Below are 14,288 nucleotides of genomic sequence, written 5' to 3'. Positions count from 1 at the left end.
TACCTGTGTCATCACTGTATATTTAAGTGGGCTTTTGGAGACATGAATGGTATGGAAGCAGAGAAAGAATATATCTATGGATTTTAAAGAAAATGTTCGATTTAATTAACCTGACTGAGAGTTCCATTGAAGTCATTGTTTTGCAGACATAGGATAATTCATCAGTCGGAATGTTTCTCTTGCTTAGAAATTTGCTCAGATGTTGACCAAAGTCTTCCTATGACAGCCTCTAATGAAAAGCAGACTTTCACAATCATGCAGGAATCTGGGTTGAGCTTTAAAAATACCCAAGAGTGACAGTGATGGAGGAATTTGGAGGAGGTAAATTGGAATAAACTATAATAACCAGATTATCTTTGATTTTTCAATTCACCGCCTTGGATGATAAGCAATCAAACAGTATCCTACCAGTTGAAACAATGCCTGTTGAAACAGAACCTTACGGATTCGCAAGCTTCTGTGAATTGACCATTTCATGGCCTATCTACTTTTCAACATTAACCTTAAATTAACTGTCCATTGAAAATCTAACTTTTGAAAGTTAATATTCTGTTAACTCATACCCAAATAACATTGTTGACTCATCCTATACTGTGGCCAAAGCATAAATTGGAGAAAAAAAACACTTAAATAAAACCTACCTCAAACTTGTATCTCAAACAGACCGTTTAAAAAAATGCTTGTATTTCCTCAGAGGGTGATGTCATTCCAACACAGAAAAGCTGCTTTTGAACATACTTAAAAGAAATTGGAAGTAAAACTATTTCACTTATATTGTAATTAATTACCCTATAGGTCATATTTAATAGAAATATGGAAACACTGGACAGTTACTTGAATACAATATTGTGGTGAGTATATGATTTTAGCTCAGGTCTAATGACCAGGTTAGAGCATTAGCATTCAAGTACCTTGACTTACTCAACAATGAAATGATTTAGAAAATTTGTCATAGCCATTGGTGACATACCTGCTGTGTCTTATATTCATCCCACCATGCACTGAAAATGTTTGCCAGTTCCTTGTGTGTGTCAGTGTGACAACACTCACATTATGCCTTTCCTTGCCACATCAGACAATCCCAAACTCCAATACAGTACTCCTTTTTTTATTTTACATTTGTCTCAAACAAATGTCTCTTCCAGAAATATGTACATAATCTATTTGGGTCATATTCACATATTTTACATTGATAATTTCAGTAATACACAAAACAGGAAAAGAACATAACTATAAATTAGCGTTTCTGCTTTGGATCATTAGAAAAAAAGGTTTTCAAAAACTACATTTGCCATTTTAGAACCACATCACTCTGTTCATAGACACACAGTTCAACAGACAGACCTGAAAGATGATGCAAGACTTTCACACAAAAAGACTACTCCTTGGTCAGGTCAAAAATGAACAACTCTCTACTTCAATGTAGGCAGCCCACTTATGTGACAACACAACTCTTCTTTCTGAATCCATTGACATGTCCTTTACATCCATGTACATTGTTACAATTACTACTCAAGATGTAATTATCATTTCCCCATGAATATGTAAGTTATGTTAGTTTTGGCATTTTACCAGCAGGCATCAGTTTATGTATTGACAAGAGAACACAAGCATTAACAACAAAAACCTTTTTTCCAACAAGTACATTACAACTGTGGATGACAAGTGTATAAAAATGAATTTAAAAAAAAGAGAGAATCTATGGATATGTTAATAATATGGTATAGAGACAGTATGGTTTAGAGGCGTACAGCACATTATGTAAACAAATGTGCTGAAATGTACAATATCAACAGCTAGGCTGCCTCTGTGAGCTCTGAAAAGGCTGTGTCCAGCACAGCTTTGAGAGCAGGGTCTAAAGCCCATTATAGTGAGCGAGACTAAGCAATGTTCATTCAAAAGAGCTGCTCTTTCCCCAAAAGGGCATACCCGTCTCTATGGGCACTCTTCTTCTCTTCTTCTTCTTCTTCTTCTTCTTTGTGTCGACAGATTCAGTCCCTTTCTGGTCTGACCCTGACCAGTTGATATTTAGTGCACATTCCAGCAGCACTGTGCCTTATGTTGCCTGTTTGTCTGGGTGGCTCTTTAACTTGTGGAACTTAACACTGTCAAGCTTTTCAAACCTCTTGCCACAGTGTTCGCAGGTGAAGTTGTAGTGGGCCTCGGGGGTGTGTTTCTTCATGTGCCAGTTGAGAGATGCTCGCTGGCGACACTGGTACCCACAGATCTCACACCTGCAGAAGAGGTACAGGGGTGGAGGAGGGAGACGAGATGAAGGGGAAAAATGTAAGATGATTCTAATCTGCAGAAAGTGTTTTTAGGAGTGCAATGTAGTCATTTCTGTTTGAGAGACAAAATTGAATATATTGTACAAAACCAAAATATAAAAATGTGTAGAGAAAATGAAAGAAACTGTCTGGGAGTAAAAACTTGAGTGATCAAAGTGTTTCACTCACTGAAGGGGCGTCTCTCCTGTGTGCGTGCGCCGGTGAACCTCCAAGTGATTCTTCCTTTTGAATGATTTCCCACATGTTTCACAGATGAAGTCTCGGACTCCTACACAAAGTTTGATGAAAAATTCTAATCAAATCAAATTTTATTTGTCACATGCGCCGAATACAACAGGTGTAGACCTTACCGTGAAATACTTACAGGCCTTTAACCAACAATGCAGTTCAAGAAATTGAGTTAAGAAAATATTTACTAAATAAACAATAACGAGGCTATATAAAGGGGGTACCGGTACCGAGTCAATGTGCGGGGGTACGGCATCTGCGACAAACTTAGTTGAAAAATGAGGGGACAAAGTTAGTTGGGCTTGGGCACGGCCTGGAGGTGCAGAATTCAGATGCTTGTAATGTTGAGTCGCCAGGACAGCTCACAACCCATATAGCCTCTCTACTGATTGGGGCTCTCATCAATTAGATTTTATTTGGAAGTGATTCAGAAACCCCATTAGACATTAATGCTGAAAGCAGTCAATGTATTTAACAGCCATTGTATTTGGTAATTCTACATGGTCTTTCTACAGACCAGTGTAAAGTCGGGTGATTTAACAACCAGGTCAGCAATCATTTCACGGGCAGCACGGTTAGATGAGAAGCGATTGTGAAGCATCACCCAGTAAAGTTCCATATGGTCAAAACCATTAGCTTTAGAGATGGGTTGACATTCAAAAGCTGCATTATATAGTACATGTCATAGCAGGATAAATATGAATACATTACTACTAGCTCATGCACCACTGTACAGTATATCAGTATAGCCCAGATTTAGAGTTGTTTGTGCCCACCTGAGTGGATGATCATGTGGCGATGCAGGTGGTTAGACAGATAGAACTTCTTGCCACAGCCGGGGTGGGGGCACACCTTGGTCCTCCCCTTCCTGTGAACCAGATTCACATGGTTCTGCAGGGAACATACAAAGAACAAAAAGTACATATTATGAATCACAGCATAAAATGGTAGTTACAGCAACATGTGTGCATTTTTATTTTCTTTATTCGTAACTTGATGGCACTACAAGGTCAAGGTGTTCCAAATCAAGGCAAAAGCTGAAGTGGAGAGTGCCTAAAAGGGCCTATTTACCTGAAAGCTGCTGATGGCTACATAGACTTGACTACAGCCTTCATACGGACAGTGGAACATCTTGAGCATTCCGTCTGCCTCGATGACAGGACCTCGTCTGCTCCTCCTACATCTGAAATAGAAAAGGGAGTGATGCCCGTGGTTCGTCTACAGAAGTGCTCTGAGGAAGTCAAGATGGGAATGAAAATGGCATGTCCATCTAAGTTTGTCTCAACAGATGTGATCCACATAATTCTCCATGCTGGCCACTCACCTGCTTAGGCCCCTCTGTAGCTCCCTTTCACAGGTTGGCTCCAAGCCATGAGACTCAACACTGGGCTGGAGCAGCTCCTTGTCACTCAGGCCTGAGAGAAAAATATCTCAAACCATTGGAATAGCAAGCTATTCATCATTGATTTTTGTCAATGTCAGTATCCATTAAATCAGCATATACAACAATTACAGCATATTCTAATGCATTGTCTGTCGGTGTAAGCAAAGGCTAGAATAGTCTGTGCCAGCAGTACCTGTGATGGAGTCTTCCTCTGTCGTCCTAAAGTCTGCCACTGACTGGCACATTTGGTTGTAAGCCACGCCCTCTATGACAGTGCAGGTGACCTCCTCCACGTCTCCACCCCCCATGTTGAGCTGGATGCCCTCGGATGCCAAAGCCTCGTAGCTGGGGCCAGTGATGATGATCAGCTACGAATGACAGGGAGAGGGACATAGGATAGGCTACGTGTTAATATTACTATATAGAGGCAGTGCTTTCAGGGACGACAACTACTTGATTGTGATAAAATTCCAAGACAAATGACTAATAAGTATTTATTTTTTTACCTGAGAACCATCCAGAGTTCCTCGCTGGTCTGGTATCTCACAGGTGGTCCCCACAGTCTGTAGTGTCTGAGAATCAAACAGCTCCCCTTGCCCAGGCACCTGCATAGAGGCTGGGACTGGATGGAGGTTGGTCTGAGTGTCTACACCAACTGTGTCACCCATTGTCTGTGTGGTGTCCTGCTCATTGGCTTTGTCCAGTCTGTCAGTTAAGGATGCAGTCACTACAACACACTCATAGCCATCTTGTGATGTACCCACTCCTTCATCTCTTCTCAGGTCCTCCGCCTCCTCCTCTGGGTTGATGTCCTCCCCTACAGCATTGTAACCTGTCTCCTCGTCGTCAGACTCCTGGGCTTGCTGTCTGCCTGACTCCATCACCACCTCCATCTCCCAGACAGACTGATTCTCAGAGAGATGCTCCATTAGTGGAGTGTCCCTGGATGGGGCCTCCATCCCAGGGAGCTGGCTGAGAGCTGTGGCCTGCTCCACCTGATCCATAGTCGCCGGGGCTCCGACCACTTCCAAATCCCCTCCTGCATCTAGGAAAGAGAAGGGTACAGAATACAGATGCATTTAAATACAGGTTACCTTGTTTATGTCAAATCAGTGGTTCCCATACAATTACATGTCACCCAGAGCAATTAAAAGCCAAATTAGTATCTGAATGTACTGTATCTCTTACCAGTGAGCTGTCTGTGGGCATCTGTCTCTCTCCTCCTCCTCCTGGTCATGATTCCTCTGGTATCCTCTGTCCTTGTGTCACTATCAACCTCCTCCTCCGTCTCCATCTCAGGCTCACTGGCCCCTCTTGGTGGCGAGGAGAGGTGCTGCACAAATGAATGGTCAGCATCACACTGCCAGATAGCAGAGGTGGAGAATCCAGGTTGGGGTTCCAGAGCTCTGAGCTGCGGTTCATGTGGGCAGGTCTGGGAGTGATCCTGGTACCAGGTCACCATGCTACAAAGGCTAGACACTCTCTCCTTTTTCCCTGTAAGAAAATAAATATCAACGGTGACAGAAATGTATCAATCAATCCCTCATGTAGGGATACTTTTCTTCATGGGTAAGCGGATACAATACGTTGTTCTTTCTTACCTCTTATCACTTTTGTACATACTTCTGGGGTTGTCTTCCTAGCGGCCAGGAATATAAATATGACGTTATTGCATGAGGATACTGTGTTAACGTTAAACACTATTGAGTTGATAGCCCGAGCTAGTTAACCCAATTGATTGAAGGAGGTGACCTGGGGGAAAGGACTCACATTTAACAGAGGACGAGAGAGGGGATAAGCTAGCTAAACAATATTAGTTACTATCTAGTTTGATATTCTGATTTTATGTATTATTCGTAAACATACCCTCCGTATTGTTGCTGGTATCTCTCCCCGTACGTGGAGTTGAGCAGGATTAGGTACTCGGCAAGTCCAGCGTCACTCAAACTCGTTCGCCGGCGAAGCTCACTCCAAACCTTGTGAGATTCTCCAAGATAAACTCGCCTAACATCATACTTCTTGCGGGACTCGAGGCGTCTTTGTGCTCGGTCAGAATCCGTGAGCCTGGGACGGCCTCTACAACGTCTCAAAATTGATTTTATTTGATCCCCGGCTTCTTCAGCGTCCAGGGGACCCTCTTCTCCGCCATGGCCATCCGCCATCTTGACAACAGCTGTCTGTTGTTGTCATTCCTAGCGGAAGTTGTCTTACAGGAAGTGACACCACTTGGCGGGAAACGAAAATGTTCTTTGCAGATCACACATTGAACAGAACGTTTTTATCAACGATAAACCAAGTTCATACATGTAGATAGATAGCCAAAGAAAGATATGGCCGACGCATGTCTTTAGGACATTTATCCAACCCAGTGGAAAAACGAAGGATTTCAAAATCATCGCACCATCAAAATGCAGTACCTTGGTGGTCGGAGACTGTAGCGTCAACCGTTCGTTGCTGATACTTGCGCCGGGACGGCTGCCTCTGAATTGGGGCTCAAAGTCTAATTTTTCACTCGGGTTCAAATTCAGAGCCTTCCAGGATCATTACAATAATCCATGTCCAACCTGAGCCCCGACAATTTGAAGGTAATTAGCTATTTATATACTACTAGGCCTTAATAATAACTACCTAACTAGCGTCCAGCATCTGTGTTATTTGGCACTACCTTGATAAACATAACATAACACACAGCACCATTGAAATCATTGGTCAGCTCACTGAACTAACAATGTCTTATGACATCAAGCATTTTTATTTTGTGCCATGTTCAATTGGAAGATGTAGCAAGTTAATTTGTATGTCCTTTATGTTTGTGAGGTAGGCCCAATGATGGATACTTATCTCTTCTCACTATTCTGCCTCCTAAGCAGATAAGAGCGCTTACTCTAAGCATCCCCAATCAGTCACAGAGATGTGCATCACTTATCAGCACAAAACATGTCTGATGGGCCCACTGCCAAGTCCATTTTCAGGAAAATGTTTTCCTGAAAAGTCCTAAGCAAACAGTTCTGATTATTGGCATGAATTTATTGCAGAAAATCACGTTTTCATACCCCAGGTCCTTGGTGCATGAATCAGCCTCTGGATCTGCTGCCCCTTCGTCGCTGATCATCGTGGACGGACTGGAGGGCTACCTGCGCGGGCCTGGAGTGAGTGGTGGCCTTCAGCAGGCGGAGCAGTCCTCTGCTGCACACGTCTCTGCTCTGCTGTATAACACGGCTGCATTTCTCACACAGACCTTGGAAGAGAGAGCCGTAGTCTGGCCCCCTGTCGGGTCATAGCCTCGTTCCAGTCCGAGTGGGAAGGGCATGCTGGTGGGGACTCAGACCCTGTCCTCTCAGTGTTAGACCGCTACTTTCAGGTTAGGTGTACTTTGGACCGGGACTGGAACTCTGCCCCTGCTGTAGCAGGACCACAGGACACGTGGCATGTTTACCTCTCTGGTGTTGGGATCACAGAAGCCCCTATTGCTAAGGATGAGGAGGACTCAAGTCTGGCTCAAGAATGGCGACTGGTCATTTGCCCCAATCGCTCAATGGAGTTTACAATGGTTTGAAATCTATTAAATGACTTACTAGTGGACGAGGAAGAAATAAAAGACATGCAAAAAATGTATATACTTATATCAAACAATTGCGTTCCCAAAGACAGATGCAAGGGGAACAGTTTTTTTCCAATGAACAAAATGGTTTTCACTAGTGTTTACAAAAGGTTTTCAGCAAGGTTTTTGTGTGAATTAAACCACTCCTCCGACTGAATCGTACTGTTCCTGACTGCTCTGGCGCAATATAATTTGAGTCTGTTCTCCTCCCTTGCCCTGTTGTCTTCTCTCGTACACAATGTGACTTGACATTCAACCATTCAACTCTCATTTACATTACTTTTCTGTTTAACCGTTGTGCCTGTGGCGCTTTCTAAGATTATTTGTAGAGGGAAGATTAGGCTGATGCTATAGCCGGGACAGCAGAGAACATCACGAAAAGGATGCACGCGCTTCAATGGGGCAGAAGGCTGTGTGTTGTTGTCATTCTGGATGGCCAGATAGCTAACAACAATGACAAGAAACTGCCATGTAGGGAATCTTAAGTGGCTCGTTTCAGCTAGTTTTATCTTGTTCTTGATACCATGTCTTGTTTTGACTGATGTCACGTCTACGCTAATATGGCAAACATTTGCTAGCTAGCTAACCACCAACTGTAACTGTATTTGAGACAACAAGTGCTCATTGTACAACCTTTTTATTTATGTTTTCAATAAACATTGGAGACGAAATATAGTGTACATGTTGTCAACAATCTAAGCCAACCCCGTCGATTTTGCCACATAGTTGTGCACCCGTTGGTTTTATTGCTAAACAACCAACCCATCTATAGATATTAGCTGTCGGGGGCAATTAGAATGTCTCCCCACGTTTTTCTCAACTAAAGGACAACAAGAACATCATGGTACACAGTTTACAAGCGTTTCGATACACATATTTAGCAGATGTTATTGTGGGTGTATGTGACCAATAACATTTGATTTGCTTTAATGCCATACATTTTAAAATCATATCAGTACAACAAAAAAACATTGTGAAGATATCTAATATGGAAGCGCATCAGAATTGATTAACATTTGTTATATTTCAGGCATTATATTGACATTTTTGTTGACCATAAAGAGATACTGAGTTACAGAAATGATAGATTGTTAGAAGTTCTGTATAGGTAATCATCACAGTATTATCATAACATGTAATGAAAAAGTCAGGAAACATTCACCAATTTGTTTAGAAATGAACACTGAAAATAACTGAAAAGCAAAGGGTTTAAAGATAGACAAATTAGGAACTAGTTAATATTCTAAATGTTAGTAAACAAAAAATAAACAACATGTTTGATTGGAGCCTTTATTCTAAACAGATGTTCACGTTGGTTGTTTTTAAAAGATTTTCCTTTATTTATTATTTATTTACTAGGCTATGTTCTATACCTGTGTTCTGTGAGGGGATTGTGCTCCTTATCTTCTCTGGACAGATCAGAACCTCAGCTCATTATGCTAAGATCTAGGTCACTCATATAAGGAAATTGTTGTGAACTTCACTTGTTATGACGTCAAATACCCTTTTCCCCAATGCCTAGGCTATTCAACTACTGTCCACATTCTAAGGAACGGGACGATATCCCTATCTTGGCAAAGAAACAAAACATGAAACAGATTTATCTTCTTTAGGAAAACAGCCTTAATGTTGGAAGCAAATCATTTTGTTGTCATCCAGAGTCACGTTTATTTATTTTCCAAACGTTTATTTATTTTCCAAGCTATAGCGCACAATATTTTACATACAGCAGGTTTATAAAGGACGAAAGAGTTTCATCTGCTTTGTGTTTTCATTTTGCCATGGAAAAAATATTGCGATACTCTACCACCCTCAAACTAAACTCTGGACCTCGAAGCCAGTTCCACTGCATGTTTTCATTGTTCCCCTCTAGTCAGGGACTGATTTAGACCTGTGATTCCAGGTGTGTGCAATTAATTATCAGGTAGAACAGAAAACCAGCAGGCTCCAGACCTTGTAGGGTTGAGTATGCTTGCCCTACCACATTGAATTGCCATATTCACATGTGCCTATGTAAACAACTGTATTTTTACCAATGGAACAACTTACAATGTGACAACGTTTTTTCAATCTGCTCATACATTTAGCCAAATCTCAATTTTTGTTTGTTGGGTGGGAGAAATTACCTACATTTTCAACAAACTGGTGTTTATTTAAACCCCCAAAAATGTCATTTTAATTATTTACAGTTTCAACAATTATGGCCTCTCAAAATGTATGATAATATGTAAGATTCAATAAGGCGACAATTAGACAAATATACAAACATTCATACACTAGAACCATCATGACTTTTACAACCTTTGTTGATCTATGCATTGCAAGCAAGAGGTGTACAATAGCATCATACTGAAATGTGACACATTGCCTAAACACATTCCTGCACATCCTACAGTACCTCTTCATTCTCGCAGGAAATTCATGTTAAGACCATGGTTACATCTTAGTGATACTCTTGTACAATACACAATAGACAAACACAATATTTACAATTTAAGTGTCAACTTTATCTAGTTATTCCAATAAAAATATAGAAAATAACCTTATAAATTGACCTACAAGAGCCAATGATCTTAGAATATACACATTACATGTGTTTTATAATATCAGCTTTAGAGTGTTTCAGTTGTTCATGTATTTCTCAAACAGCTGCCTTCCGATTGAAGGGATATTGTGAGAATGAGCTTGTGACATCCAAAGAATTATGAAATCCTTATCAGGGATACTTTTGACTTTTCCTCACCAAAGCCTTTGAGCTTAAATGTTGGTTTGTCTGTTATCACATAGTTATGAGAGTAGCCTACATCCTGGCTTTTTACATTCCACTGACAAGAAGATGGAGTCAATGTAGAAGCCTTGGACAAACATCCCAACTGTTTTTCAGCTTCATTGGACCTTTTAAGCCTCAGTTCATAGCCTGTTACATAGCTTAGCCTTAATTCAGAATGCAAAGTGGATGGGCGTACCTATGGGTCTTCTGTGTGCAGGGATCTCGTTCTTATACTCATTGGTATAGATAACTCCCTTCCCAATGTCATCGATCTTACTCGAGCTCATCGGACTGTAATCCATGGAGACGCCTGAGTCGGCCACTGCCATGTAGGTGTACCCGGGGCCCTTGGGCGGCCAGGTGTGGTTTGGGTACTCAAAACTGGACTGGGACGAGAGGCGGCCCGATCCTGAGCTCTGTTGGAGGGAGCCCAAATCTGATCGAGATTCAGAGGATGTCCTTCCAGAGGCAAAGAGAACCTGCAGGGGCAAGGTTTCCTCCAATATGTCGTCCAGAGGCTCCTCCCCACTGTGGTTCTGAGCATTGAGGGTGACGTAGGCATCATGGGACTCCAGTAGAGAAGACTGGGTCCAGGGTGCAGGGTGCTGATGAATAGCCCGGAGCTGGTCCATCGGCCAGTGCTCCTGGGGGGTTTCTCTCCACCCCTCCATCAATGCAGAATCCACCCTCTTTAGCTTCTTGTCTTCATCCTCCTCCTCACCAAGTGCCTCTGAGGCCTTGGGCGGCAAAGCAGAGCTGGGTAAGGCGGGACCAAGGCTAACCTCTGAGAGCACCTCAAGTGGCGCAGGGAATTCCTCAGAGTAGAAGTAGGCTGGCCTCAACCATAAGCCTCCAGTGCTGTGGCCCAACCACTCCTATTGACAAACCAAATGAGAGAGGTTCAGGAGTCTGCACTAATATTGAGTCAAGATGAACAGACTACGATACACACAAAGGATATAAATAAACACTGCACAAGGTACTTCATACCGAGTTTCAGATTCCAAGGATGCGAAGACTAATACTGGATTTATTTGTCTCACCTGAAAGTCACCGCCATAAACCTTAAAGAGGCCTTGGAACTTGCTTTCAGGGGTGGGAATGGTTGGCCAGATCTTCTTCAACAGGAACCTGAGGACAATATTGTACAGCCTTATTCCATAAATACATCACTGAGGATGTCTCTACAAAGGTGATCACTAAAGAGTGTAGTTACAGTGGTAGACTAAGAACATTGGAAAGTTGTTGTTTATGGTAACTGACCTGCGATGAGACATGAGCACAATGAGAGACAGCAGGGTGAGGACGAGAGAGATGATGAGACTCAGGGACACGATGAGAGGGTCCAAGTCTGCAAATAAGATGGCACAGCAACAAGGTTACACCAGGGATGAAATCCAAGGGAGGGATCCCTCACAAATAGATCAAAGATGTTTAGCTCACGAGACAAGCACATTATTTTGGTGACCGTGTGAATGTTGCTGCAGGAGAAAGAAGCTTACCACCAGGCATTGTTTCCATCAGTACCGGGTCAGTCCAGGCGCTCCAGAAGCCGCTGTAGCTGATGCCGTCCAGTTTGACACGAATGCGCACCTTGTACTTAGTGCCTGACTGCAGACCTCGCAAGATGAGCTCAGAGCTGGCTTGGACCACCTCCACCTGAAGACGAGATGATAATGCATTGTCATTGACACATCTCTGCCGAAGGCCAAGGAAGGAACGGCACCATTATTCACAAGGACACAAGAAACAAACGTTTCTCTTGTCTGGTAACAAACTTCTACCTCTGATATGAGTGTGTGTTGTTCATACCTTTCCAATGTGGCTCCCTGCCAAGGCGTAGCTGACCTCGTACATCATGCTGTCACCCATGTACTTGAGGGAGGGAGGCAGCCAGCTGGCCTTCAGCTGCCCCTGCATCCCTGTACTCGTCAATGTCAGATTGGCAGGCGGGTCTAACAGGACTGACACACAGACATGAGAAGAAAATGTCATTCCTAAATCCTGAGAAAAAACTAATGGAATAGTTCCCAAAAGTTACCCACAACCAAAACTCTATAACTCACAGACAAGTTCAATGAAGAGACTGCGGTTGTGGATCAGCAGGTCGTCCCGAAACACCCGGATGTCAAGGGGCACAAATAATTGAGTCTGGGACAACCTGCAAAAATACAGCCTCTTGCCGCCTGCTGCTGGTAGGGCAGTTACGGCACACTCACTGCTGTTCTCATTCCTGCAGAGGAGGAGAGACATTTGGATTGCTTACACTTTGTATAAAGTTTCTAGGCTAAATGGAAAATTGAGGTGATCGATCTTCAAAACACATTCATAGCCGGTAGCAACCCTCTACCAAGACAAGGTGAGAAGATATGGTACACATAGCAGCAATTATTAACTGAGCGCTTTGCCTGATCATGACTTACTGGTATGTGTATATGAATGAGTATTGTTCAGCAGAGCCAGCCCTTTCCTCATCCTCCTCCCAGAAGCAGGTGAGGTCCGACATCCCTTCAGCAAAGCACTTTGGATTCTCTGGCTCAGCGTGGCGCAGCAGAGCCACTGTGTGGACAAGGGAGTGAAGTCTTAGTCCACAAGGAAAATGTGTGTTGGGGCATTATTGGTTTTGACAATTTAGTAAACACAGGTGAAGACTTAAAGTAAGTCTCCAAACAGCTCCAGAGGAATGACTATTGCTGATTAGTGATTATTATAACTATTTTTAACAGCTATTAAATTCACCAAATTGTGCGAGGAAACACAAACTTTTGACAACTGATAACCTGTCTCTATCTTAACCCAAATCTAAAACAAACATATTATGTTGAAATACAAAATATAACATGATTGAAAATAAGCGTTGTAATTGTAAACACTTGTGATACAGAAGGTGACGAAAACAAGTAGGCTATTTGGGAAAATGTGTCCTACCTTTAGTTTCCAAAGCTTGTGCACCATGCACGATGGATGTTTTCTGAGCGCAAAACAATACACAAAATACCAACAGCTTATTCAGGTTATCATTTGTCATCTTTTTGTCTCCTCTGAGAACAAAGCGGCCAACGCGTTCTGTTGTACTGCATAACTGGTAGGCAACCAGCTCCAAACGTCTGTTTTCTCCTTCTCACTTCGTGAGTCTGTCTCTGAGATACCATGGATAGTGCAACACCGTTGTGCGTGCATCACAGGAGATAAGGTGTGAGCGAGTGTCCAAGCCAAGCTGTTTACTTTTTACACAAACCCAACTGTAGAGGTGGAGCATAAAAAGTATTTTCACTCATGTCTGTGGGCGGGACTAGAGGAAGGTTACAACATGCTTCCAACAGGACAATATGTCCCACCAAACCACAGGGACCATTGGAGAAAGCGGAGGGCCACAACACAACTCTAAGTGACAACTGCATTTAGTTGTAGTGGGCTATTTTTTTCACCATGTATAATTGAGGTTCCTTATTGTGAGGAATAAAGGAGGCACGTGGCAGACATACACAGGTAATAGGGAAGGCCTAATAACTGAAAACCCACATGGAGCCAGTGAACTCACAACTCAGCGTAAACGGTCTCTTATCTCTGACCTACACCCATGTTTTTGAGCTCGACCTGCGTTATCTGTATTGCAAGGGGTAGCGTCCCGTGATAAGCATGGGGGCGTTTAGGCTCATCCCAACCCTACATCATTTGAATGTAATTTAGCTTGGCATCACTTGACTTTAGTGGGCTCAGGCTGAGGATTTCTCATTTGGCACTAAGGAAGATCACTGATAGGCACCAGTATGATGTAAGACTACACCATGATGTAAAAATATACAAAGGTTACAAAACATTGCAAGAAGATTAACTGCAAAGGACACAAAGGCTGTGGATAACTGGTAGGTGACAGGAAAGGGCACCAGGAAACCTCTTATTGTTGAGGAGGACCACAGCAGTGTGGTTTTCTGTGTCGTTAGATAAAAAAACCCCACCACAAACCCCCCTTTATCCAAATGGGGAGGGAGGTAGGACGTAAGGCCATAAATTATA

The 14,288-nt window shown here is 42.7% G+C and overlaps 2 protein-coding genes and 1 long non-coding RNA gene across 5 annotated transcripts; 1 reads left to right on the top strand and 2 right to left on the bottom strand.

The window, feature by feature from the left end:
* Window positions 1-1,092: 1,092 nt before the first annotated feature.
* Window positions 1,093-6,906, bottom strand: LOC106601191 (zinc finger protein 653). 3 transcript variants are annotated; one of them, XM_014193172.2, is made up of 10 exons: window positions 5,767-6,906; window positions 5,502-5,539; window positions 5,089-5,394; window positions 4,407-4,945; window positions 4,094-4,268; window positions 3,841-3,946; window positions 3,588-3,699; window positions 3,293-3,407; window positions 2,457-2,556; window positions 1,093-2,234 (listed from the first exon to the last, which is right to left on the bottom strand). In XM_014193172.2, exons 1-10 carry the CDS (start codon window positions 6,060-6,062, stop codon window positions 2,057-2,059), a joined length of 1,965 nt encoding a protein of 654 aa, XP_014048647.1. In that variant the 5' UTR covers window positions 6,063-6,906; the 3' UTR covers window positions 1,093-2,056. The 3 variants fall into 3 exon arrangements, with proteins under 3 accessions (XP_014048647.1, XP_014048648.1, XP_014048650.1); XM_014193173.2 differs by having other exon boundaries at window positions 3,841-3,931; window positions 5,767-6,903; XM_014193175.2 differs by having other exon boundaries at window positions 5,502-5,652; window positions 5,767-6,030.
* Window positions 6,204-8,172, top strand: LOC123743429 (uncharacterized). Its single transcript, XR_006770200.1, has 2 exons — window positions 6,204-6,485; window positions 6,959-8,172. It is a non-coding gene; the product is annotated as an uncharacterized lncRNA (long non-coding RNA).
* Window positions 8,123-13,466, bottom strand: epor (erythropoietin receptor). Its single transcript, NM_001140235.1, is given in 8 exon segments — window positions 8,123-11,146; window positions 11,315-11,402; window positions 11,535-11,622; window positions 11,774-11,930; window positions 12,084-12,235; window positions 12,338-12,504; window positions 12,695-12,830; window positions 13,200-13,466. Coding segments are annotated over 8 exon segments (1,593 nt in total). The 5' UTR covers window positions 13,300-13,466; the 3' UTR covers window positions 8,123-10,441.
* Between the last annotated feature and the right edge of the window lie 822 nt (window positions 13,467-14,288).

This window comes from Salmo salar, chromosome ssa06 (assembly GCF_905237065.1).
Source record: "Salmo salar chromosome ssa06, Ssal_v3.1, whole genome shotgun sequence".
Taxonomy (NCBI): Eukaryota; Metazoa; Chordata; class Actinopteri; order Salmoniformes; family Salmonidae; genus Salmo; species Salmo salar.
The sequence above is the reverse complement of the archived record's forward strand: the minus strand, read 5'-3'. Positions and strand labels throughout refer to the sequence as shown.